We start from the raw sequence: 26,011 nt of genomic DNA on the forward strand, positions 1-26,011 counted from the left end.
GGGGGGGGTGTGTTGGGCTTTTGTTGCTGCGCACGGGCTTTCTCTAGTTGCAGCGAGCAGGGACTACTCTTTGTTGCGGTGCGCGGGCTTCTCATTGCGGTGGCTTCTCTTGTTGCGGAGCACGGGCTCTAGGCGCGCGGGCCTCAGCAGTTGCAGCACGTGGGCTCAGTGGTTGTGGCGCACGGGCTCAGTAATTGTGCCTTCCGGGCTCTTGAGCACTGGCTCAGTAGTTGTGGCTCACGGGCTTAGTTGCTCCACGGCATGTGGGATCTTCCCGGACCAGGGCTCAGACCCGTGTCCCCTGCATTGGCAGGCAGCTTCTTAACCACTGCGCCACCAGGGAAGTCCCCACATATTTTATTATTATAAAAAACTACAGTTCTGAAGAAACCAGTCAATGAACAAACGTGCACTAAATAACTGCTATACACATGGCAATGTCAAGGAGGGAAGGGAGTACTAAACATATATTACCAGTTCCTTACCTTGGGAGCAATCTTCAAGGAGTTTGCTAAAATGTTTATATGGGTAACTAATATATAGTATTAAGATTATAATTTCAAAATTGTTTAGATTTTAAAGTGTTTAAAAAATCTGTACACCAATATGTTCTTTATTTTACTATCCTATCTATAAAATACTTATTAAATGTCCACTCTGCTCAAAAAACTCAGAGCATGTTCAGAAGTTCCCAGCCTTTGGGAATATGAGGACCTCACGCTAGCAGTGTATTTTTCTGGCACACACTGACTGAGAAAAACACACACGTGTATGGGACTGGAGCTACCTTACGATGACTCCAGTGTCCTTAGGAGTCAGAATGTCAGTTTGGAACTTCCATGTTAGACGTCATGGGAGCACAAAGAAATATGAGGCAATGTCCTTGCCTTTATGAAAACAGAAATCTAACTGGAGAGCTAAGACATACATATATGAAAAGTTAAGTTATGTTAGAGTAGTAAATTATTGAATACCAAATAAATATATTCAGTAGTTAGTGTTCAGAGATGGGAAAAGCCACTATGATTTAATGTAGTTGTGGAGAGTTCCAGGAAGATGTAGAACCTAAGCCTGACTTTGAAGACTGAGGTAGGATTTGGATATAAAGAAGGGAAAGCCAGACCATACTCCAAATAGGAGTAAACAGTGCAAACAAGAGAAGTAGAAAAAGAAACAAGTTTTGGGGCTTCCCTGGTAGCGCAGTGGATAAGAATCTGCCCGCCAATGCAGGGGACGCAGGTTCGATCCCTGGTCCGGGAAAAGCCCACATGCCATGGGGCAACTGAGCCCGTGCACCACAATACTAAGCCTACGCTCTAGAGCCCGCGAGCCACAACTACTGAAGCCCGCGCACCTAGAGCCCGTGCTCCGCAACAAGAGAAACCACCGCAGTGAGAAGCCCGTGCACTGCAATGAAGAGTAGCTCCTGCTCGCCGCAACTAGGGAAAGCCCGCGTGCAGCAACGAAGACTCAACACAGCCATACATACGTACATAAATAAACATTAAAAAGAAAGAAATTTTGGAGATAAAGAGTAAATCATCTGAAACACATAAGGTTTTTCACAGTCAAGTACAAGTATACTGGTTAACTGGATTTAATCCCAACTCCTTCCAACAGTCAGCTGGTAACATCTATTAAAATATCCTGTGCACATGTTCCATTCTTGAAGTCTTAACTACTTTGTTTTTAACAGGCAATTCTATGAACAGACTACTGAAACATTTTAAAGCAAATCTAAAGCAAATAAACCATTTGTGATAGGCAAAATAATGGTCCTCCAAAGATCCCTAATCCCTGAAACCTGTGAATATGCCATCTTACGTGGCAAAAGGGACTTTGCAGATGGAATTAAGGTGACAGACCTTAAAATAGGGACATTTTCCCAGATAACCCAAGTGGGTCCAAGATAATCATATAGGTCTTAAAAGTAAAAAAGGCTAGCAGAAGAGTTAGAGATATGAGATGGAAGAAGAGGCAGAAGAGATTCAAAGTGAGAAAGTGACTCCATCTACCCATTACTGGCTTCGAAGATGGAGGAAGGGGCCACAAGCCAAAGAATGCAGACAGCCTCTAGAAGCTGGGAAAGACCCTCAGTGACAGCCAGCAAGGCAACTCAGAGCTCAGTCCTCAGACTCAAAGAACTAGTTATGCCAACAAACTGAATGAGCAAGGAAACAGACTACTCCTTAGAGCCTCCAGAAATGAATGCAGCCCTGCCCACATTTTAATTTTAGCATGGTGATTTCTGACTACAGAACTATAAAATAATAAATTTGTGTTATTTTAAGCCATTAAGATTGTGTTAAATTTGTTACAGCAGTAATAGAAAAACTCACCATTTATTATAGTTGTAGTAACTACTATATGTAAATAACATGTCATGTAAATAACAAGAGATGTCTAATCAACTTTAAGATAATCTGGGGCAGAAATACTGACTTTATTTTTTTATTCCCATCCTTAATCATAGACAGTGCTTAAATGATAGATGTTTATGAGACACATACAAAGACAATATGTTCAAATATAAAGTTTTTCTTTTTAAAAATAGTTTTTGATTACTAAGATCAAAATGATATCAAATAAAGACTAAGTGAAATAACAAAATCAAACACTAATATTCATGAATCTAGACTGCATAAAAGAAATCACCTACTTTGAGCCCACCGGTAAAGTCTTTCATAAGATGTTTCTTGAAGCAAGGCCATCTGTTCCATAATTTCTAAACTAAAAACATTAAAGGTTTATTATAATTTATTAAAAAGTTTTAGCCAATAGCTATTGAATACATCTAAGAACCTAATCACTTTATTTAATTACAGAGTGATTTGGTTATAGCCTACTAACTTTTTATCATCTTGCGGAATTTTTCAGTAAATGTTTATAATTAAATGTCGCCAAGTTTAACACCATCACTTAGATACCCAACTGCTGTTTTACTCTAAACGTATCAGGGTATAACTTTCTCCTTATCCAAAGATACATAAAGATTAAACTTCTATTTCACAAAATGTCATAATGTCATATACTTGAAGAACCTAGAAAATCGTTAAATTTTGGAAATACAAAAGGTAACACAATCATGAACTGAAAAGACTACTCACCCTGCTGTTTGTTGGTTTGTACGCAAGAGAACTTTGACATCATTATGAATCTGTTTTACTCTTCCCAATGCCTTGAAAAAATCCTTTAAAATTAAAGCATATTTTTTAACTATAGATCTAGAATACAGAATTTACAAAAGAAGAAATTAACAAGATTGAAAATGGTTGCCAAAGGACTTAGAGATGGGAAGGAGTGGGATAGGTGATGTAGGTTTTCTTTGTAAGCCATGTTGTACTCTTTGACTTCTAAAAACAACCAAAAGTTTATGTATTGCTTTGAAAAATAAGGTAATTTAAAATATGCACCTTAATTGCTAAATTTAAAAACATTTTTAAATCAAAAAAAATTTTAGGTGGTAAAATAAAGCCTTAAAAAAAGAGTGATTTCTCTATAACATCTGTAACTGCTATGCTTTAAGTGATTTTAACAGAAAGCAAAATACCTCAGTGATAGGTCCTTCTCTTGTACCTCGGAGAAGACTCATTTCGTCAGAAGTCAGCTGGAACTTGGATAAGAAGGCATCTGCAACTTGCGCTCTTATTTCTAATGTTTGACTGTAATATTTTTAAAAAGGCAACAAAAAATCAAGCACACTATGCATCTGCATAGCTTTAAAACAAGTTACATCTGACATAACTTTTAAAACAAAGGTGTGGAAGAGTCTCAGTATCTTCAAAAGCCTTATTTCTGCCTCAAATATTAGAAGCCCATCAGGCACGTAGGTGATAAAACTGGCTGATATTGTTCAGTAGAAGCCACAGTAAAATGATTAATCATTAAGCAGAAGAAGAAATACGTTCATGAATGGTCCGGGTATTACAATCCTTAGCCACTTAGGTGTACTTGCACAGTTTGCCTCTTGAAAACAAAGTTATCTTACAGAAGAGAAATATGCCAGTTAATTTCTTCTCAGTCACTAAAAAAATCCTAAGCCTTTGAAGCTTGCACATGAAGTACACAACAACCAAAAATCAGGTCCATTATTTTTTTATTTTAGGTTAGAAATAGTAGTCAAGAATTCATTTAGTAATCCCTCATTAAATCAAAAAAATCACTCTTCCACTCTCCCTTCCCCACTTTTTCTGCATACGATAATAAAAAAAAAAGTCTTTTCAATTATACTATCCGAATGCAACCTATCTAGACTAGCTGACAATTAGCAAAAGGCACACTCTATAGTCTGCAGGGACCTGGAGGACTGAGCAGGGTCCCATCTAAGGGCAAGTCAGGAATACAAACTACAAGAGCAGAAATTCAACATCCCTGCCTTCTAGATCTTAGATGTGAAGACATATAAATAAAATTATAAGTGTTTCACTAGTAGTATTCACAGGGCAGTGATACTCTACAATCTACCAATATTCAAATGAAACTGAACAAAGATAAACATTAACCCTATCTGAACAGACAGTACAATGCATGCCATCTTTGTTTGCACTCGAGTTGTGAGGTTTTAAATTCAGTCAAATGCCCTGCTGAATGACATAGAAGGTTAGAAAGGAAAGGTCCTCCAGGTGGCAGTAATGTTCTGTTTTTCTCAAATAATGTAAATCACCTAATTAAATTTATACAGATTTAAATAGCCTATGTCCTTAATCATCATATTAATACTGATACTGATATCTAAAAGTTACCTAAACAGGTTTTGTTTTATATTTTTAGATAAAGGTCAAATTGTTATCATACAGGATTTAAAGCAATTTTAACACTTCATAAAATTCCTTGAGACTATACAAATTAACCATTTCAATGAAAACGTTTTGAGAGTTTCTTTTGGATCTTTATAGTCAATTTATCACGCACAACGGAAAATTCATCCCTTTATTGGTTCATTTTGCTTTAACTAAATCTAGTACAGTTGACCCTTGAACAACATGGGGGTCAGGGACGCCGACCCCAGCCCCCAACCCCTTGCCCTGTGCAATGGAAAATCTGCACCAGCCAGATTCAACTTTACAGCCAGCCCTCTGCACCAGAGGATTCAACCCACCATGGACTGTGTAGGACTGCAGTACGTATTAACTGAAAAAAACCCACATATAAGTGGACCTGTGCAGTTCAAACCCGTATTGCTCAAGGATCAACTGTAAATTCAAGATATTATTTAAATCACATTACTCTTTAGTTTTACCATATATAGTCTTCCCAGGTAAAATTTCACAACCATTCTTGACGAAGTTGAGGAGTATTTGTACAATCAAGTAGCATGAACGGGGATCTCCAAGGTGTAAAGGCCCTGAGCTAGGGTCTGAGGTGACAAAAGGTACACATGAGGCAGACCCTGCCCTACTGTACAATACAAATGAAATATGGTAACTTTTGGAGGGCTTTTAGTATCTAAATTAAAAGTATATGAAATTAATGCTAAAATAAAACATAAATGGTTATTGTAAATTAAAACTTCTAAGAGTATTTGATGTATATTCATGTAATCACTGTATATGATGTAAGTTATATAAAACATAAGTGAATATGGCAAATGCATACTGTGGAATAATATGCAGCAAATAAAAAATGAGGTCGAGCTATATGTATTCACACAAAATTATCTATAAGGCACTTATAGGTACAAAAAACAAGTCACAGAAAAATACGTACAGCAACCCCCATGTACTTTTAGAAAGAAACTTTACACGTACACAGGAATTTTCAGGACATGTATTCACATACTGCCTGAGTATATAAAATAAACAGATTATTTCATTTTTATAATGATTCTTTTAAACCATCCCAGAACATGATTTATGAATCTTGTGGTAATTTTTTTCCCTGAAAATATACCCCTGTCATATTTTAACTCTAACTTCTAAACTCATCTCCACCAAATAATTTCAAAATAATTGAAAAAAGCTAGCAAAAAAAAAAGGGGTGGGTGGGGAGGCATAAGATATAGATCAAAACAAAAAAAAGCAAAGAAATATACATGGCAAAACAAAATGAAAACAAGGTTGATCTACCAATATTCGGTTAAATGTAAATTAAAATAGTGTGATAACATTTTTTATCTATAAAATTGCTGTTTTTAATGACAACATCTAGTGTCTACAGGGTTTAATAAAATAGACATTCTCATATATTGCTGATGAAGCTAGAAATTGGCATAACCTTTCCGGAGAGAAATTTAGGCAATATATATGAAGACACTCTTTAAAATTTCTACCATTTGATTCTTTAATTACAATTAAATTCTAGGAATTTATCCTAAGAAAATAATCTGAAATGCACAAAATGATTTAAAAACACTTACCAAACCATTATGTTTAATAATGGAAACAATATCTGATAATTTAAAAATGCCTGTTCATTCACAAGAAAAAATACAATGCCACATTAAAAAACATGTTTTTTAAAAATAAGAGATATAGGAAAATGAACATGAAATTTTACGTGAATGAAGTAAAATGTAACTATGCACACATACTAACTCTGGGAGAAGATACACTGAACTGTTAACAGTGGCTATGTCTGGGTGGTGAAACTATACCTGATTGTAATTTTCTTCTTTAAGTCTTACATACATAAAGGAGAAGAAAGAAGAAAGATGTGATGCTCCCCTGCCTTCTCCTAACTTTTTACCAGGCAATGAAAGAATATGTATCACATATGCTCTATATTTTCACATGTATATTTGTGCAAAATAAATCCTTTTTATATTTTTATATGTTACCAACTTCAAAACCTAAACTAAAATAGTTTATAACAAATAATTAAAATTACAAAACCATTAAAAAATAAAATAGAGAGCAAGAGGGACTTCCCTGGTGGCGCAGTGGTTAAGAATCCACCTGCCAATGCAGGGGACATGGGTTCAAGCCCTGGTCCGGGAAGATCCCACATGCCGCGGAGCAACTAAGCCCATGTGCCACAACTACTGAGCCTGTGCTCTAGAGCCCACAAGCCACATTACTGAAGCCCACATGCCCTGGGCCCACACGCTGCAACTACTGAAGCCCACATGCTCTAGGGCCCGTGTGCCGCAACTACTGAGCTCGTGTGCTGCAACTACTGAAGCCTGTGTGCCTACAGCCTGTGCTCCACAACAAGAGAAGCCACCGCAATGAGAAGCCCGTGCACTGCAACTAAGAGGAGCTCCTGCTTGCCCCAACTAGAGAAAGCCTGCGCCCAGGAACGAAGACCCAACGCAGCCAAAAATAAATAAAATTAAAAAATAAAAAAAAGAAAAAAGAAAGAGAAAGAATGAGAACTTAAATAACATAGCCGAGGAAAGCTATCGCAATTAAGTGCAGAACAGCCTAAACTTCCAGCCACCAAAGCCAATGTAGAAACAAGATGTGCTACACAACTTTGTCTAATAAGGGGGGAGAAATATGGAGGGTAACGCTCCTTGAGGTATGTCAGACAGTGTGTTCAGCAGACTATACCCTGTGACATAGTTTATTATTCCTTTTTTCAGATGTGATAACTGAGACTGAGGGAGGTTAAGAAATAACTCGCTAAAGATTAAAAATCTAATGACCTCTTACCCAAGATTTGTATTAGAATTCAGGTTTTCAAGGTCTACATTCTTTCCACTAACATACTACACCTCAAAAATAAACAAACATAAGCCAGAGGCTATGTTTTTCTGAGTCCAGACAGAAATTTGGCTGGTAGGCCTTTCCATGAGACAAAAAAATACATAATAATTAGTGATTTCGGTGGTATTCAAAAATATGGAGGTATGTTCATCTGGACATAGCCTTTCCTAATCATCAATGAAACCCATCTTCTGACTGTCAATTAAACATTAAGGGCAAATGTTAAACTGCAGTTCTGTGGAGACAATTCTACACCAAACTTTACCTATAGAGCAACAGCTGTCAAAATGACCTCCTTCTAACTCAGTTGGAAAAAATATTCATATCATTTATAAATTTGTCTGAATAAGAATATCATGTTATCCAAATAAGCCCATAGAATTTCTATTTCTAAAGCCAAATGCTTGTCTAAGTTTCTCGTTAAAAAGGAAAAGGTAATTTTTTAAAATGGAAAAACAACTCTGCCAGCACCCAGGAATCTGTTATGATTTCTGCTATGTAATTTTCTTAAAATACATTCACACAAATGTTCATTTGGCACATCAAATCCATAGCTCTTGGGATACTAGAATGTCATAAATGTTTGCTTCCCAGAAACATGCCAGGCCGAAACACTTTTTTCATAGGCTTACTAAAATAATAAACATAAACAACCTTGCTTAAATAGTTTTGACAACATATGAACAGAAGGACAATATTCTAATATTGCCTCCTGCAGACACTAACCAGTCCCATACATGTTACGAGCTCCAATAAAATGCTTATTTTTCATTTTTTATTTTATGTTCCTTTCCTGACACTGGAATAGCTATATTTCATATTCATTCACTCAAAATTATTTATTGAATCTACAATGTGTTACGCATTGGAGACACAAAAAGAGACTAAGAAATTGTCATCGTTCTCAAGGAGCTCACAGTTCAGTAGGAAAGAGAGTCAATCAAACCAATCATTAGTTACAAGACTGTACTACACACTACAGTAAAGATGGCAAGAGAAAGATTTAACTCAGACCAGAAACTCAGACCACAAACTTTGTATACAGGATTGGTGATCTGTTACTCTTAGTTTCATTTTTTAGTCACAATTTTCAGTTGAATCCATATATGTTTTTATAGTCAGCCAACAATAACGTAACAGAAAAATTTATGTGTGGATCTCTAACTGCAAATTTCTTTTCTAGGAAACTTTTCTTTCAAAAGATTAGTTTTGATACCAAAAACATTTTAATTCGATGCTCAAGGCGCATGCTTAGTTCTGAGTACAGAAATCCAGCACCTGCCTTTCCTTAGAGAGTTGGCTGCTCTGCAGAGCCAACCATCTCTTCACATCAGCTGAGGCTGCAACTTTTCTCATTGTGGTCCATGCACCAATGGGAGAGACCTGTGTGGTGATGGAACGGTTCTGTATCTTGACTGTAGCAAGATGCATAATCAGAAGTAAAAAATAAAAGACAATTGTGAGAAAAAGATAATAAAATTACTAAAAATTTGAAAAATCCACATTTTAAAAAGCAGTCATTTTTTAATTCTATGGCAAACAAACAATGCATCATCACTTCCAAAGAGGGATAATCTCTCAATCATCCCAATTATCAATGTCCCTAAACTATTGTTTTATGTTTATTTTACTCTTGGATAACAGCTTAGAACCTCATACTTTGTATCATTTTTGAGTCACATTTTTGATTATTGTTTTAACTTTGAAGTTATCTATAATTTTCTTTCCCAGTTATCTCCAAATTAATGAAGAGTTGATTATGTAAAGAAAAACTTACCTTTCAGCTTGAAGCTTAGTGGTTTTTATTATTAAATCTTGAGTCTGTTCCTTTGCTGCCTAAAATTATAAACATACCTATTATCAGTACATTTCAACTTTTTTCAACTTCAGAAAACTAATACTGCCACTTACTGGAGTTCAGACTATAGCAAACGAGATCACACTCCAGAACTCAAAAGTTTAAAAAAGGCCCAAGTACCTGAAATAGATGTTTCAAGGCTCATACACTACGTTTAAGAAGAAGAGCTCACTCAGAATTCTCAATACACACAGAATGCTAAGGCTTACAAGAAAGAAAAAGGTATCACAACGATGTTTATTAAGGAATTTAATAGTTCCTGATGCTTCTTAGTGGAACAGAAGCACTGCCAGAGCCAGGTAAGGATGAAGAAGAGGACTTCGGCTATAGACATGCTGAGTTGAGGTACCAGGAAACCTCCGAATGAAGCTGTAAGTTAAGTCACTGATATGCTGCTGTGGAACTCAACAGAAATACCCAAGATGGAGATAAAAATTTGAGAGCTGGGATATACAAAAAAGAAAACCCTCATATAGGATTTTGGAGGACATTAAAGATAGCCCCATCTAAAGGACAGAGGGCTGTTCCTGGCCAAGTCATACTAAACAATCCTCTCTCCCCCAAACCAGAGCTGAAAGGATCAGGAGTGAAAACTTGATGAAAAGGTATTTCAAGGATTAGGAAAATATTTATAAAGTGAATTGAAACAAATCACAAGTGTAACCAGTGAGATTCTCTCTCAAAGACCTGAACTGGGGAACACTACAAAACTAAGGCAGTTACTAACAAGAAGAGAAACAAGTCAGTGGTTGTGAGGCAGGTAGAAACACAGGGCATTAAATGAGTCAGAAGTATGTAGGTCAATGTTAACTCTACAGCCAATCTAGAGGTTTGGAACTGCTTTAATAAACAGACTTAAACTTACATACATTTTCCTGAGATATTTTTAGGCTGAACATAAATCATAATTAAGCTGGGTCTTTACTGGGCATAGCATTAGTTTGAAATCATTCCTAAGGCTTTCCACTAAGGAATTTATTTCTGCTGCATTTGTTGAACATTATGGGATTGAAAAGTTTATCAAAATTCCACAGTTATGTCTATACTGGCAAGATCAAAATATAAAGGCTTCTGGAGTTAACTGTGCAATATTAGTAAACCATCACCAAAGAGACACAAAGACATTTATAGTTAAAAAAAAAATAAGCATAATATTTATATTCAAACATCCTACAGGGCATGATGTATCAGATATCCACACATTTTGTAGACCTATCTAGCAATTTCTGAAAGCTTATCAGGAACTAGGCTAAAATCCAGACATTATACAGTACCTGTAGGCGACATGTCATATCTTGACAACAGCTGTTCATTGCCTGAACATCTTCATGTATGCTTTCAAGTTCCTGAAAAGGAAAAAAGTAACATCAAGCAGTATATATAGTTAAAGAAATTTCTCCTCTTAGCCAAATCCTTATTTTTGTCCCTTTCTTGCCAAAGCATGACAAAAGATCCCATGTTTAAGACTGAAAACGATTAAAAATAATATCTAGTATAAGAAAAGATGTAAAAAAAGAAAACCTAGTATATTCTTTTTAGAGGGTCTGACAATAGGAAAATGGCAAATGCTTTAAGAATATGAATACCCGTTTATTCAGAAATTCTCACACTAGGAATTTACCCTAAGAAATTAATCAGATAAGTGTGCAACATATGTAAGAGATGATCAACAGAGTTGCCTAAAACAAACGGCAAATGGGAAATGTTTCCAACCATACAATGGAAACCCGTGCATACATTAACAATGATAATATCTGTGTGTGTGTGTGTGTGTGTGTGTGTGTGTGTGTAAATTAGCATGGAAAGATGTCTATATAAAGCTAAAAAAAGGCTTATAAAGCAATACATATATATGTGTGCAGAAGAACACAGGGAAGACTCTATGAAGGGCTATACAATAAAATACTGACAGGTTATTTCTGTGTAGTAGAATCATAAGTAATATCGCTAGTTCCTTCTATTTCTGAATTTATTATCTTTTCTATAATGAATTATTTATAACTTTTAATTAATAAAAAACAAGAAAATTTGAAAACCCAATAAACTAACAATAGTGCCTCCTCCTATATGGTTGAAAGTAATCACATATTAGATCATGCCAAAAATCTGGTAAGTCTCCCAGTAACATTCTTTCCCTATATACTCCCACCTCCAGCCCCCTCCACATATGCAAGAATTTAGCTGGTCACTAAGGTCTATCATTTATAGCCCTTATTATGTACATCTTATCCATTTCTTTTTTTTACAACCCAAACAACTACTACTTGAGTTCAGTTCAATTGCTTTCTCCTGTATGGACTGATAAAAAACGGTCTTCCAACAGGCCTCCCAGGCTCCAAACTCTTTACTAAATCATTCTCTACAATCTTTACTGAACCAATCTCTTAATATGAAAAAATGATATCACAGAATTATATTTAACTTCATACTGCACTATTATCTTCTTTTTCCCAATTCAATTCAGTGTCACACAACAGAAAGATATGCAAGGAAAGAAAGTTTCAGTGGTAGACAGGGTCTTATTATGGTCTCTTTCAACACAATGCCCAAACCTTCAAATAAAAACATGACAGTTTTATGAAGGGGTGGGCCAATCACAGGGCAAGAGATAAGAAAGCAACCAAGCAGGACTACGAACAAAATGTAAGGATGAACCAGAGTTAGGAAATCACTTACAAGAATATGAGCATACATCCTAGTTCCAGAATTAAATTTTTTCCTTTCTCTATATAAAGTACTTTGAATTATAAAAATCATAGCACCAGACATTTTCAAATGTTACTCTCTGTATCTTACCATTAATAGGATGTAAATCAAATTATTTAAGTGCTAAACTGCTTTAAACAATAAAAGAATGATTTCAAAATAGCAATTAATGTCAGCAATAGCAAACAGGTACTAATAGGCAAATTAATCTATTTCCTTAAATCTCACTGTATAAGACTAGCACTATGACATTATCAGCCAACAAGGTCAAGAATAACTACTCCTAATATTTACTTTAGCTACTATAGTATACTGAATGAATCTGATTTGTAAAATAATAGAAATTACATCTCTTAATATATGAGTTAAATGCAGAGATTTGCTAAATTGTAATTCAAGAACCTTTACATTGCTTGTATGTAAAGTCTTCATTTGAACTCAAACTGCCTTTTATTCCCGATTAAATAAAATTACAGATTGTTAAATACAATTGCAGTATGATACCTTTAAAGAAATCTTTTATTATGGAAAAATTTCAAAATTATCTAAAAGTTGAGATAATGTGAATGCCTATGTACACAACACACGGCTTTAACAATTAGCAACTCATGACCACTCTTGTGTAATCTATCTCTGTACCCACTTTCTAACTCTCTTCCCATCCACTTTCTCCCTCCCTAAGCTGAATTATTTTGAATTCTAGATAGCATATCATTTCATCCATAAACATATCGGTATGCACGTCTAAGAGAACTCAAAAAAAAATGCCATTTACCCATCTAAACATTCAACAATAATCCCTTAATATGAAATTTCTATTCAGTGTTCAAATTTTCCCAGTTGTTTCAGATTTTTAAATAATTTGTTCAAGTCAGGAACCAAATGAGATTCACAAACATCAACTGGTTGATATTTCCTTTATTTCTTTAAATAAATTGTCTTTCTCTTACAATTTATTTGTTGAAGAAACCAGTTCATTTGCCTGCACAGTTCCCAGCACACCAGACTTGCTGACTGCTTCTTCATACTGTTAACATACTCCTCTGTCCCCAGTATTTCCTATAAACTTGCAATTAGATCTAGAAGCTTGATTATATTCTGGTCCAATTTTCTTGCAAGAATTCTTCACAGGTGATGTTGTATACCTTTGTTAGGAGTCACATATATGACTGTTTCTTTTTGTGAGATAAGCAGTTACTGATGATCAGTGGTTTCAACTTGGGCAAATTTGTCCCCCAAGGAGGCATCTGGCAATGTTTGGAAACATTTTTGGCTGGAACAACTTGAGGAAAGGTGGTGCTCCTGGTATATAGTGGACAGAGGCCAGGGATGCTGCCAAACATCCTACAAAGCAGAAGACAACCCTCAACAACTATCTGGCCCCAAATGTCAATAGTGCCAAGACTAAGAAACCCTGAGCTAGATCCTTTAAACAGTGGTTACAAACTCTTCTATCATTTCTTCATTTAGTAAGTGGAATATTACTATAAAGGGAACCCTTGCCTCAACAATTGTATATAGTTGGTACCAAAGACAGGATAAATGCTTGACTCTTTCCGTTTATTTAGTTGTTTTCAAAACGATAAGTTGGTTCCCTCATATCCACCTAAGATAAGCAGTGAGGGTTCTGTTGGTTTTTAGTATCATTATGAACTCATGGATTTAAATACGCTTGCTGTGTTTCAGTCCACTGCAGTCATTCCTACTGATGCTCAAATCATCCTATATTTGGCCAGTGGAAACCTCTTAAATTATAGCTCCAGAGTCCTTTTGACACTTCCCAGTAGTCTTATACAGCCTCCTCACTTGGTACCTCCTTCCAGAGGGAAATGGTGTTTAGAGAGTACAGTTTAGATGTGCTCATCACTACTATCGCTCCCTATTTTTATGAACACTACCAAACTTCCCTTTTAATCTTCCAGATTATTAGCCTTCAGCCAATGAAATCCTACTACACTGTTAAAAATAATCTGTCTCACTAGAACCATGTATGACACTTTCATACAACTCACACAGAACTATTAACTATGTAATATCACTCAGTAATATTAACATAATTAACGAATTAATATGTATTATATAATACATAAATAAAATATAACATAATAAATAAAATTCATTTTCACCCTATGGTGAGTAGACTGCTCACTCAAGTGTAATGAAACATTATTTATTAACTGAAGTCATTGATCTTAATTAATCTGAAAATTTCATAATTTAGGATGCAGTAAAGTAACTCAATCCTAATTCATCTCCAGCGGAGAAGTGGTTATCTAAGGGAGGTTTATTCAGTGAGGGACTATTTCTACTGGAAAACCACTCAGAGAAGTGCTATGTTTTGTTTGTTTGTTTGTTTGTTTCAAAAGCGAAGATTCCTAAAAGAACATCCTGGAACATATGTTACAACTTTCCAAAAAGCAGCACTAGTGGAGGTTAGAGATTTAGAAATCACACTAATCCAGAGAAAGACCTAGAAGCTGCTGGAGTAAGTAGCTAAATTTCTATTTGAGCACGGTACACGAGTTGCAAACATATCAACTCTATCCATAGAGAAGCTCAGCACAGAGCCAGGCATATAGTAAGCTCTCAATAAATGGTAAGTGAAAAGTTTACATACTTCCTTCACTTCCTTGAAAATGCTTACGAACTCTTCATTGATGGCTAAACTTCTGCGTTCAATATCTCCACGTAAATTTCTTCGAGTGCGCAAACTATTTTCAACAAAAAAGGTTGAGAGTGCCTTGAGAGCTTCCAACATCTCCTACATAATTGATAATAAAAGAACATTATTGGGACCGATTTTCAAATGTTTTTCTAATCTCAAGCAAAAATTTAATGAAATCATTTCCAAATAATTTGTTTCCATTACACAATCCAAAATATATTGGATGACCTTCACATTACTGAACAGTAAACCTATTTCTGAGACACAATAAGGACATACTTACTTGTGTATTGTGACATATATACATTATTCAATGCAGAATTGTTTGGAACTGCAAAGATTAGAAAAAACCGTAATGTCCATCTAAAAAGGATTGGTTTAAAGACATTATGATATAGCCATTGAAAAAAAGTGGAAATTCTTGGGACTTCCCTGGCAGCGCAGTGGTTAAGAATCTGCCTGCCAATGCAGGGGACATGGGTTTGAACCCTGGTCCGGGAAGATCCCACATGCCGCGGAGCAATTGAGTCTGTGCGCCACAACTACTAATAAGTCTGTACTCTAGAGCCCGCGAGCCACAACTACTGAGCCCGTGCGCCACAACTACTGAAGCCCGCACGCCTAGAGCACGTGCTCCGCAACAAGAGAAGCCACCGCAATGAGAAGCCCGCGCACAAGAGTAGCCCCCCGTCGCCGAAACTAGAGAAAGCCAGCATGCAGCAACGAAGACCCAATGCAGCCAAAAATAAATAAATTTTTAAAAAATGAATTAACATTTAACAAGAAATAACTGCTGCGGCACTGTGCTAAGCATTTCACCTGGATTCTCTCATTGAACCTGCACAACAACCCTGAGGAGGTTACTGGCAGTATTCCCAATTTAGAAACTTAACATAAGCTCACAGAAGTTAAGGGACTTATTGAAACCATAATGCACCAATTTGGTGGTTATATCTAATAAGTGGTGGTCCCAGAGCCAATCTTTCTTACTCATTATAGTATAACGCTATTTTTTACACACCAATTCTTATTGACAGCTTACTGTCAGTTACCTAAAAATTTATCTATAAAAATAAAATTTATAGGTAAAAATTCTGTATCTATAGATTAAAAATTCTATTTTTATCTATAAAAATGTATCTGTAAAACTCTCACTTAAACATAGTCTAAAATATGTATAAAAAATAAAAATTTATCTATGAAACTTATCTAAAAATTTTAGATAGAAACTTATCTGTAAAACTCTCACTTATACACATTCTTTTTTCTTTATGCCACCATGGCATGACCAATATACCTAGCGACTCAGTGATACAGAAGAGATAATCTGCTACCACGGAAGATGGAAAGTCCAATCTAAGTTTCAGGAGGTACTTGGGAGAGGATAAACTATCCTGTAAAGAAATACAAGGTAGTTTACAAGATAAACTATCTTGTAAAGAAATACAGCATGAGCCCATACATCATAGACAGTGCTTAGCTCACAACAAAAACTAGTAGCCATGAGCAGGTGGTAGCCCTTTCACGCTGCAAATTATTTTAATTGTTTTCACCTGTCAATGGAAAGGCTCAAGGATGCTTAGCCCTGATCTCCTGTTCCCCCTAAGCTCACCATTCGCGCTGTCTTATTTTGTAGTTTGCTCTTTTGCATTTTTCTTCTCCTGCCTGGGGCTCTCCTCTCCCCTCCCTGCTCAGACCCCCGACACCTGCGGGGGCAGGGGACTTCACCGTTTGCCTTCCCTATCCAGAGTCTTCGAAGAACAGTTTTAATTAAATATGGGGCAACACCCAGGAAACCTCTTTGCTCTTCCAGGGGCTCCTCGGCCTCCCCTTTCTCACCTGCCCCACACGGCAGCGCAGCGGGTCCCGCGGACCTGGGGTCCCCTCCGCGGCGGGGACAGGGACGAGCCCGAGGGCGCCGGACAGACACCGCCCCCAGCCCGGGTCCGACCCGCGGACGACGCAGCACCCTCGACCCCGCCAGTTCCGTTCACCTTGTCGTTGTCCAGCCGTGTGTCCAGGATCTTACGCAGTTTCCGCGATAGCGGGTTGTTAGTCTGCGCCGAGGGCCCGCCGGCCCCATTGTTGAGGCCGTTGGCAGCCCCGGTGGCGGGCACTGCTACTACTTCCCCGCTGCCCTCGGCCATAGCGCCGCACGTCCCGCCCCCCAACTCGGCCCCAGCTACCTTAGCCCAGAGCACTGACGCGCGCGCAGCCCCGTAGCGCGCCGGCAGCCCCGTAGCGCGCAGGCGCGCATCTGCCGCGCATGCGCCCTCGGAAGGCTCTGCTTCGCCCACTCCTGTGCCGCCAGGCTGCTAGGAGTGGTAACAGCTGCTGGCAGGGTAGAGAAGTTGGGGGAGGCGGAGCAAGACCCGCCGGGTGAGAGGAGAGTAACGCGAGATTTTGCAAAGTGGACTGGAATTCAAATCAGGTTTGGAGTTTGGGAATTACGGTTTATGGGATTAAAGGCACTTCGGGGTCCTGAATCTGTGAAAGTCTGAGCTAGACTTAAGTAAAATACACTGAGGCCTGTGCCTGGGCAACTGTGTTCAGTAGAAGCTAACTCTAGTTAAATTCGCTGTAGAATACTTTGTAACTGTTTCCTGCTATGAAGGAGATTTAAATGCAGATGTGGAAAGAATTCCAAAATATAGTATGTGAAAAAGCAAGGCGAGTTACAGTGTGTATAGTGTGATCACTTGTGTGGTGTGTGTGTGGTGTGTGTGTGAAATAGAGGTACGTGTAAATTTAGGCTTTTTTTTTTTCAGGATGACATTCCTTTGGAAGAGAGGCTTCCAATTTTCATTTTGTACCTTTCCAAACGGACTGAATTTTCTAATCTTCCCCGTGGGTTACTTAGTATGTCAACAGCGGTTATTAAGGTAAGGTAATTATGGCCTACTTTTCTGTGTTTATTTGTACTTCTCTGAATTTGCAATTGTAAAAAAAAAGGAAAGAAAATAATTTGAAAATTAGGATGATATAGTAGGATGAAGACAGGGAAATTATTGTAAAATTTAAATATATTTAAAGCAATTTGTATATTTTTTAATGTTCATCTATCATTCTTTTATAAGGCTAACTATAAATACTAAGTTAAGGGCTTGAAATCAATACTTTTCAACAGTTCAAATCAGTATTTTCCAACAGTTAAAATAAATATTCAGGTAAGCCTCATTAGAGACCTAGGTTTTATATATATATGTGTATATGTAATATTTATATATAACAATTTTTATTGAAGATAAAGGTTTTCTTTTATTGAAAATGTAAAAGATATTTATGTATATTGAACTTCCTTAATATAGTAGACACTGAAAGTATTAGAGACAGGCTCCGACCTAAATATTTTAATTTAATGGGAGAGCAAATACACGCATGTAAAAGAGTAAAGCATTTTTATATAACAAAGAATTTTTTTATAAATTTATTTATTTGTTTGTTTTTGGCTGCGTTGGGTCTTCGTTTCTTCACGTGGCTTTCTCTAGTTGTGGCAAGTGGGGCTACTCTTCGTTGCGGTGCGTGGGCTTCTCATTGTGGTGGCTTCTCTTTGCTGCGGAGCATGGGCTCTAGGTGCGTGGGCTTCAGTAGTTGTAGCACGTGGGCTCAGTAGTTGTGGCTCGAAGGCTCTAGAGCGCAGGCTCAGTAGTTGTGGCGCACAGGCTTAGTTGCTCCGCGGCATGTGGGAAAGCATTTTTATATAACCACAGAAGAACCATGCTGAAGTGTAAAACGTGGACATACTTACCTTCCAAGTATCAGTTGAAAGGAGGGCCACTTCAATTTCCCCCTCTTCCCCTTTGGTTAGTTATTAAAGCTTTCCTGCTCTTTGGCTTCTGAAATAAGTGGAAGTCACATCATTTTGGTCACTGTGACTTCATCAAAGTATAATATGGCATTTATTAAAGCCACGTCTGGTGAATCACAGAACAAAATAGAATGCTCAGTCCTCTACATTCTTCCCTGTATTAAAAACAATAGTTTCTATTATTTAGTGTCCAAATTTATTGAGAATCAGGCTCAATGCTGGATCCTTTTAATACACTATTGTTATCTGCATAACTACCCTGCAACATAGGGATCATTACCATTTTATCATGTCATTAGTATTCTGTTTATGATGAGTAATCCAAGGCTACAGAAGTCTTTCCGAGGACATAAGGCTACCTCACATCTCATCGTTAGTTACCAGCTAAGTTGACAGTAATTTTCAAATTCTACTACTGCTTCCTCAGTTTTCATTTTGAGTTGTGTACACCTCTCACTTGGAATGTAGGCAAAAACTTTTGCAGCCAAACTTTCAAATGTATTCTGTGTCGGTGTTGCCTTGACACTGTGCTTACTACCTTTGCACTGACACCAGCACTATTTCTCGAAAACAGATTTGGTCCTGTCACTTTTTCGCTTTAAAAACCATAATGGCAGTTACTGAAGAAAATAACGTTTTAGTATGGTGTACACGTACCTTGATAATCGGATCTCAGAGTATCGCTGTAGTTTTATTTCTAGGTACTTGTTTGTGATTACAACACTCAAGCCACCTGTATTTTTGGGGCCACAAACACATCCCAAACTTTTAAGTCCCCATACATTGGCTCATATAACTCACTCTTCCAGGAATGTGTGCTCCTGTGAAACTGGTGAAATCCTATTTGTCCTTCTGGCTCCACTCAAATATCACTTCTTCTCTGTACCTTCACATAGCTCCCCATCTGGCCTTGGGCAGAATGAATTGATATGTCATGCAAATTCCATAGCACTTAATATAATACAACACCTCTAATAACTTGTGTCATACAATTATTTTTAAATTTACTTAAGTTTTGTGTTCCTCCACTAGACTCTAAGTACCTGGATGATGGGGACTTTGCCCTCCTGGTTTCCAGCACAATATCGTACACAATATATGTGCTGATTAAAGGCTTACTGAATGAAAAGTATTGAAATGAAGTGTTTGTGTTTTTTTAATTTTATTAATTTTGGCTGTGTTGGGTCTTCATTGCTGCGCATGGGCTTTTCTCTAGTTGCGGCGACTGTGGGCTACTCTTCGTTGTGGTGTGTGGGCTTCTCATTGTGGTGGCTTCTCTTGTTGCAGAGCACAGGCTCTAGAGCACAGGCTCAGTAGTTATGCCTCACGGGCTCTAGAGGACAGGCTCAGTAGTTGTGGCACACGGGTTTAGCTGCTCCGCAGCAAGTGGGATCTTCCCAGACCAGGGATTGAACCTGTGTCCCCTGCATTGACAGGCAGACTCCTAACCACCGCACCACCAGGGAAGTCCCGAAATAAAGTTTTACAGCTTTATAAGTTAGAGTTTTTTTCTTTTGAAGTGTAGTTGATTTACAATGTTGTGTTAGTTTCTGCTGTACAGCAAAGTGATTCAGTTATATATATGTATATATATAAATTATTTTTCAGATTCTTTTCTATTATAGGTTATTTCAAGGTATTGAATATAGTTCCCTGTGCTATACAGTAGGACCTTGTCGTTTATCTATTTTGCATATAGTAGTATCTGTTATCCCAAGCTCCTCATTTATTCCTCCCCTTCTTCCCCTTTGATAACCGTAAGTTTGTTTTCTATGTCTGTGAGTCTATTTCTGGTTTATAAATAAATCCATTTGTATCTTTTTTTAGATTCCACATATAAGTGACATTGTATGATATTTGTCTTTCTCTGTCTGACTTACTTCACTTAGTATGATAATCTCTAAGTCCATCCATGTTGCTGCAAATGACATTATTTCATTCCTTTTTATGGCTGAGTTATATTCCATTGTATAAATCTTCTTTATCCATTCATCTGTTGATGGACACTTAGGTTGCTTCCATGTCTTGGCTATTGTAAATAGTGCTGCTGTGAACATTGAGGTGCGTGCATCTTTTCAAATTAGAGTTTTCATCTTTTCCAGATATATGACCAGGAGTGAGATTGCTGTATCATACAAAAATGAACTCAAAATGACTGATAGACTTAAATATAAGACATGAAACTATAAAACTTCTAGAAGAGAACATAGGCAAAAAATGCTCTGACATAATCATAACGTTTTCTTAGATCAGTCTCTCAAGACAAAAGAAATAAAAGCAAAAATAAACAAATGGGGCTTACTCGAACTTATAAGCTCTTGCACAGCAAAGGAAACCATGAACAAAACGAAAAGGCAACCTACGGAATGGGAGAAAATATTTGCAAATGATGCAACCTATAAGGGCTTAATATCCAAAATATACAAACAGCTCATACAGCTAAATATCAAAACAAACAAACAAACAATCAAAATATGGGCAGAAGACCTAAACAGACATTTCTCCAAAGACATACAGGTGGCCAACAGGCACATGAAAAGATGCTCAACGTCCCTAATTATTAGAGAAATGCAAATCAAAACTACAATGAGGTTTCACCTCACACTGGTCAGGATGGCCATCATCAAAAAGCCTGCAAACAGTAAATGCTGGAGAGGGTGTGGAGAAAAGGGAACCTTCCTGCACTGTTGGTGCGATGTAAACTGGTGCAGCCACTATGGAGAAGAGTATGGAGTTTCCTTAAAAAACTAAAAATGGAATTAGAGTTCTTCATTGCAATGAATAGGAACTGACTGGGGCTGACTTCAATAGAAATTTATTTGACAAGAGGATTTGGGGTAAGTCTCAAAATTAATAGCAAGGATGAAGGACCACACTTGGAAGAGAACATGGGGAAACAAAAGCAAGCTGGGGACACATTGCCATCATCAAAATCCCTCCAGAGAACAGCTCATCGTGGACCCCAATGTCATTACTGCTGAAGCCTGGACCGACAGGTCACTTCACCCACTGACCCTGAACTTTAGGATGCCTCCACCGCACAACTGCCGGCGCTGTCTCTGGAGACTGTTGTTTAAAATTATACCACCTCCTGAGGAGTTGTCCCCATCTATGCTTTTTGTGTCAGTTTCTCTTGATTCCCTGCAGTGCCAATTTCTTTGTGTCCTCAGGTTTTGTTTCTACATTTGTGTGTCTGCTTAGTTGAACCTAAAGCACATGTCCATGCTCTGTTTTCTACAAAGGCTGAGAAATCGAGTATGAAATTTTTACCTTTCATCGTTAGTTATGTCAATTTCTCCATGAAAGTCCTAGTAACATGTACTGTCTCTCCTGTGTATTTCTCTCAGGGACTTTGAAGCATCGGTCCCACATTTCCTATCTCTTTTTAATCACGACTCCCTGCGCCTTTTCTTTGCATCTTCTGTTACCTGCTTTACTGCCTAGTCCTTGATTTTTAGGCATTGAGGCTTCTCACATGGAAATAGTTCCTGATTTCTCTCTTTTCTCTGAAACCTCATGAATTTTGAAAGCTGCTTCAAATTTTTCGTTTTCTTTTTTTGATTCAGGCGTATTTTCTGCCGCAGTTCTCATCCTTCAGTTTGTCCTTAAAATTCTCCAATTTTAAAGTTTCATAACTGAAACCTTAGCAGTCATGAATATAATGATTTCATACCTCTTTAGCAATAAAATGATTTCAAACCTGCACATGAAATCTGCAGAATGAATAACTGCAGCTGGTCTGACTGGAGCCTGGGTAAGGGCCGGCTTTCTTTGCTAAGTACACCTTTTTTTCTCATCTGTGCAGCCTCCCCTTGGCTGCCTGTACCAGTTGGAGTTTGGGGTTGCAAAGTAACAGACAGTGTAATTTACTGGAAGGATGTGAAGGCAGCTCAAAGAACTGAAGGCTGAAGGTCCAGCTGGGAACCAGCAGCAACTCAGGAGCTCAGTAAGTAGAACCACTTGGTTTTTAGGGCACTGCTGCTAATTCTTTTTTCTGCTTTTGCTCAACATTCGAAGTCCTAAAGCGAGTAAACTTTGACCACACGCCCATCCATTGGTCAGGACACCATGTTTTATGGTTCCAACCTGTTCCCAAACCAAACTTGAGTGCGCTCAGGCAAAGCGCAGCAAAGCCAATCTACCAACACCAGGTTGTAGTGAAGAAAAGTGCAGCATTTCTTGCAAAGTGCCAAGCGTGGGACAAAGCAAGGGAAACGTGAAGCTCATGCTCAAAAGACCAGAACTCCCCAGTGGCTTTCGGGGCAGGGTTTTTAAAGACTGTGAGGGAGAGAGTCCCAGGATGCCTGATGGGCTTGTGCAGAATTCTCTGATTGGTTGATGGTAAAGTAACAGGGTGATGTTTCAGGAATCTCCGTCGTCAACCTTCTGGTTCCAACCAGTTTGGGCTCTACGTGCTGGTGGTCAGCATGCAGTTAACTTCTTCCATCTGGTTGGGGTTTTAGTATCTATCAAACGACTCAAGGATATGACTAAGGATTTTATCTATAGCCATTGAGGAAGAATTAAAGGTTCTTGATTTTGTTTTATGAGAGAACTACTATGATATTGTCTTGTTTGACTGTTTTCCTTTGTTTCTGCATTTTTTTCACTTCTCTGATTAAATTTGCTCTTTGGAACTCTGGAAAGGCCTAGGAGGCTAAAGCTTTTTACAAACAAGAGGCAGGGGACATGAGGATGTCTGTGCCTGGGAAGGCCCTACAGGGTCCTGCTTGGTTTCAAACCCAACAGCACACAGTACTGGAGAGGTAATTCTGGTCAACATAATAACTATAAATTTGTGGTCTGTGAGACAGATTAGGAAATAATCTATACTTAAAAGGTGCAAAATCCAACTAGATAAAGAGTTTAGTTACAGCCCCAGCACTGGGGGTAGATGGGACTGTCATGCAGATTTTAATTAGCTTCCAGCAAACAGAGATTAGTTGCAACTCAGTGGGGTGGGAGATAGTGTGAGTATGAGATGTTGTGCACCCAAATTAGACGATTATATTTATGACAGGGGTTATAGTAAGAGTTGTGTCAGAAGTTAGTGTAAAAATAAAATGGCTAAGAAGTAGCCAGATGAAACCATTTCTAGATAAACAGGATTGGCATATTAACAGGCAGCTCAGGTAGATTATTCTGGAAATTGCCACTAGGTTCCAGGTCTCTGTCCAGAATCTCTAACCACAGCCTGAAATTTTTTGAGTAAAGAGATGATAAAATGACTTAGCAACTCCAAGAATATGTAAAAATAAGCATGGAGAAAATAATGATAAAATCCTTGGAATCAATGTTTTTGTACCAGTTTGGAATGTTAAGGGCAAATCTAGGTGACCACTACTGCAGAAAATAAATGAAAAAGAAAATGGGAAATTTGAGCAGTGTATATAATCATCTGAAAAATATAGGTTGTCTTGTTTTTAAATCTGACATATTAAACTTGTAATTTCAACTTGAAAATTTTTTGTGTGTGATTTTAATTTTAAAAGGTATAATAGTATTTGATAAGTTTTAACAGCGTTTATAAGTTTAAATAAATCTGAATCATCAAATCTTTATTATTAGGTTTTCAAGTATCATTTAAGTACTTAAGAATATTTTGTGTGTTAGGTTTGTAATTCCACCTGCTTATCTGTTTGAAGTACTTTAGAAAACCAGATATATGAAATATTTAAGTTGAAAAGTTTTAGATAATTAAGTCAATCACAAAAAAATTCTTAAATATTTAGGAGAACATAACTTGCATGACTTTAATATGAAATATTTAAAATAATACATGAATTAAATTTATGAGTTGTACTTAAATGCTTGGGGAAATTTAATATCTTAAATTTAGAAACAAGTTGAGTATTAATTAACAATCACTAGGTTTGTAAGTAGATTTACTTAATATTTAAGTTGTATCTTCAACTTACAATCAAAATTGTAAGGTATGAACTATTAGTGAAAATGAATGCAGATGTAAGAATTCGTTTCTACACACAAAAGCTATCTTTATACATTTTTAAAAAACCCCAAAAACCTTAATTATCAAGTGATACTTCTCCAGAAAGCTACTGATATGTTGAAACCACTGGTAAAATGATTGGTACCCTGGTTCCAGAGTCAGAAAGCCTGGTTTGAATCTCAACTCTGCCACTATATGCCCCCGGGCAAGTCATATTTTGCCTCCAATTCTCAATCTCCTCCTGTACAAAATGCTATAACACTACCTGGGTTATTGAGTAATGAGGACTAGATGAAGTAAGATGGGTGTAAGAGGTATTATATAATCGAGAAAGTAACACGTAGTTGCCACATTTATCTGAGCTATTTCACACACTCTCAGTGGAACTATGCAATAATCCATTCCTGCCCAAGTTTCATACAACAGTCCCACATTATCAGATAAATAAAGCATATATATTTTTTCACACACTTCCTATCTCCTTTCAGCCTCAAGTTTCATCTGGCACTCACGTGTACGCATACATGTAAATACATAGTTTAATACTAAGGTGTAAACATCCGTGCACTTTCCAGAGTTTCCTCTGGCCATTCCCTCTTTCCTTATACATATGCATGTATTCTCCAATAACAAGCCTCATTGTGTCTACTTGTTCGTTCTTGTGGTCCGAATCTACAGGGTTGCCAGCTGGCCTCTCTTATTTAACACATACTACACGTAGTCACCAGATAGTAATGTCTCCAGTTTAAATAGCCACAGGTACTCTTTTCATTGTCCAATTTCTGTGCTGCAGCTTCAACATAGAAACCGTCTATTTCCCCTTCTTTTGATTTGGTCTCCACCTGTCACTGTTCTGCATAGGTCTGACAGCTTTTGGCTTTTAATTGATTGTTACTGATTTTGTTTTCAGAATAGATGAGTCCATGGCCTCTTATCAGAATTAAGCAGTCCACCAGTCACAGGGAACCTGATGTCTGTTGAACTCTTTTTCTGCTTGAGTTTCCCACCTACGCTGCGCTGTGCTTTGGCCATCACATCCATCCCTTTGCCTGGAACGCATTTCCTTTCTTCCTCCCTTGACTATCACTTACTCATTCTTTTAGAGTCTCAGGAGCCTCCTCTTCCAAAAATGTACCGAGTCAGGCCAGCTGTCCCTTCCATGTGCTCTTGAATCACCCTCCAGGTGGTTCTCTCACTGCACTTTCACACTCTGTGTCATTATCGACACATTTTTATGATATTATTCGCGCTAATCTGTGAGCTCCCTGAGTCTAGAAACCATCTCATTCATCTTCGAATACTTGGCACTTCATGCAGTTTCTGTAATGTTGTTGGAATTTGATAAGTATTTGTTGAATAAATGAAAAATTAATATGAA

At 37.5% G+C, this 26,011-nt stretch overlaps 2 protein-coding genes across 8 annotated transcripts in view; one reads left to right on the forward strand and one right to left on the reverse strand.

The window, feature by feature from the left end:
- Positions 1-17,107, reverse strand: part of COG6 (component of oligomeric golgi complex 6) — an 82,884-nt gene extending 65,777 nt beyond the window's left edge. Inside the window, exons 1-7 of one of the 4 annotated variants that reach the window (XM_027116436.1) lie at positions 16,870-17,100; positions 14,828-14,971; positions 10,779-10,850; positions 9,424-9,482; positions 3,551-3,662; positions 3,108-3,190; positions 2,660-2,730 (exon numbers count right to left, since the gene is read on the reverse strand). In XM_027116436.1, coding sequence (XP_026972237.1) covers positions 2,660-2,730; positions 3,108-3,190; positions 3,551-3,662; positions 9,424-9,482; positions 10,779-10,850; positions 14,828-14,971; positions 16,870-17,022 — 694 coding nt within the window. In that variant the 5' untranslated portion in view covers positions 17,023-17,100. Of the gene's footprint in view, positions 1-2,659; positions 2,731-3,107; positions 3,191-3,550; positions 3,663-9,423; positions 9,483-10,778; positions 10,851-14,827; positions 14,972-16,869 lie in introns of all 4 variants that reach the window. The other 3 variants (XM_027116439.1, XM_027116437.1, XM_027116438.1) reach the window with 3 other exon arrangements.
- A 107-nt stretch (positions 17,108-17,214) lies between these two features.
- LHFPL6 (LHFPL tetraspan subfamily member 6) overlaps positions 17,215-26,011 on the forward strand; it is a 273,997-nt gene continuing 265,200 nt past the window's right edge. The window contains exons 1-3 of one of the 4 annotated variants that reach the window (XM_027116442.1): positions 17,215-17,306; positions 17,644-17,757; positions 22,489-22,629. The gene's annotated coding sequence lies outside the window, so the exon portion shown is untranslated. Of the gene's footprint in view, positions 17,307-17,510; positions 17,529-17,643; positions 17,758-21,350; positions 22,630-26,011 lie in introns of those variants that run through there. The other 3 variants (XM_027116443.1, XM_027116445.1, XM_027116444.1) reach the window with 3 other exon arrangements.

This window comes from Aethalodelphis obliquidens, unplaced genomic scaffold (genome assembly GCF_003676395.1).
Source record: "Aethalodelphis obliquidens isolate GAN/ISIS:26980383/991018 unplaced genomic scaffold, ASM367639v1 scaffold16, whole genome shotgun sequence".
NCBI classification, from domain to species: domain Eukaryota; kingdom Metazoa; phylum Chordata; class Mammalia; order Artiodactyla; family Delphinidae; genus Aethalodelphis; species Aethalodelphis obliquidens.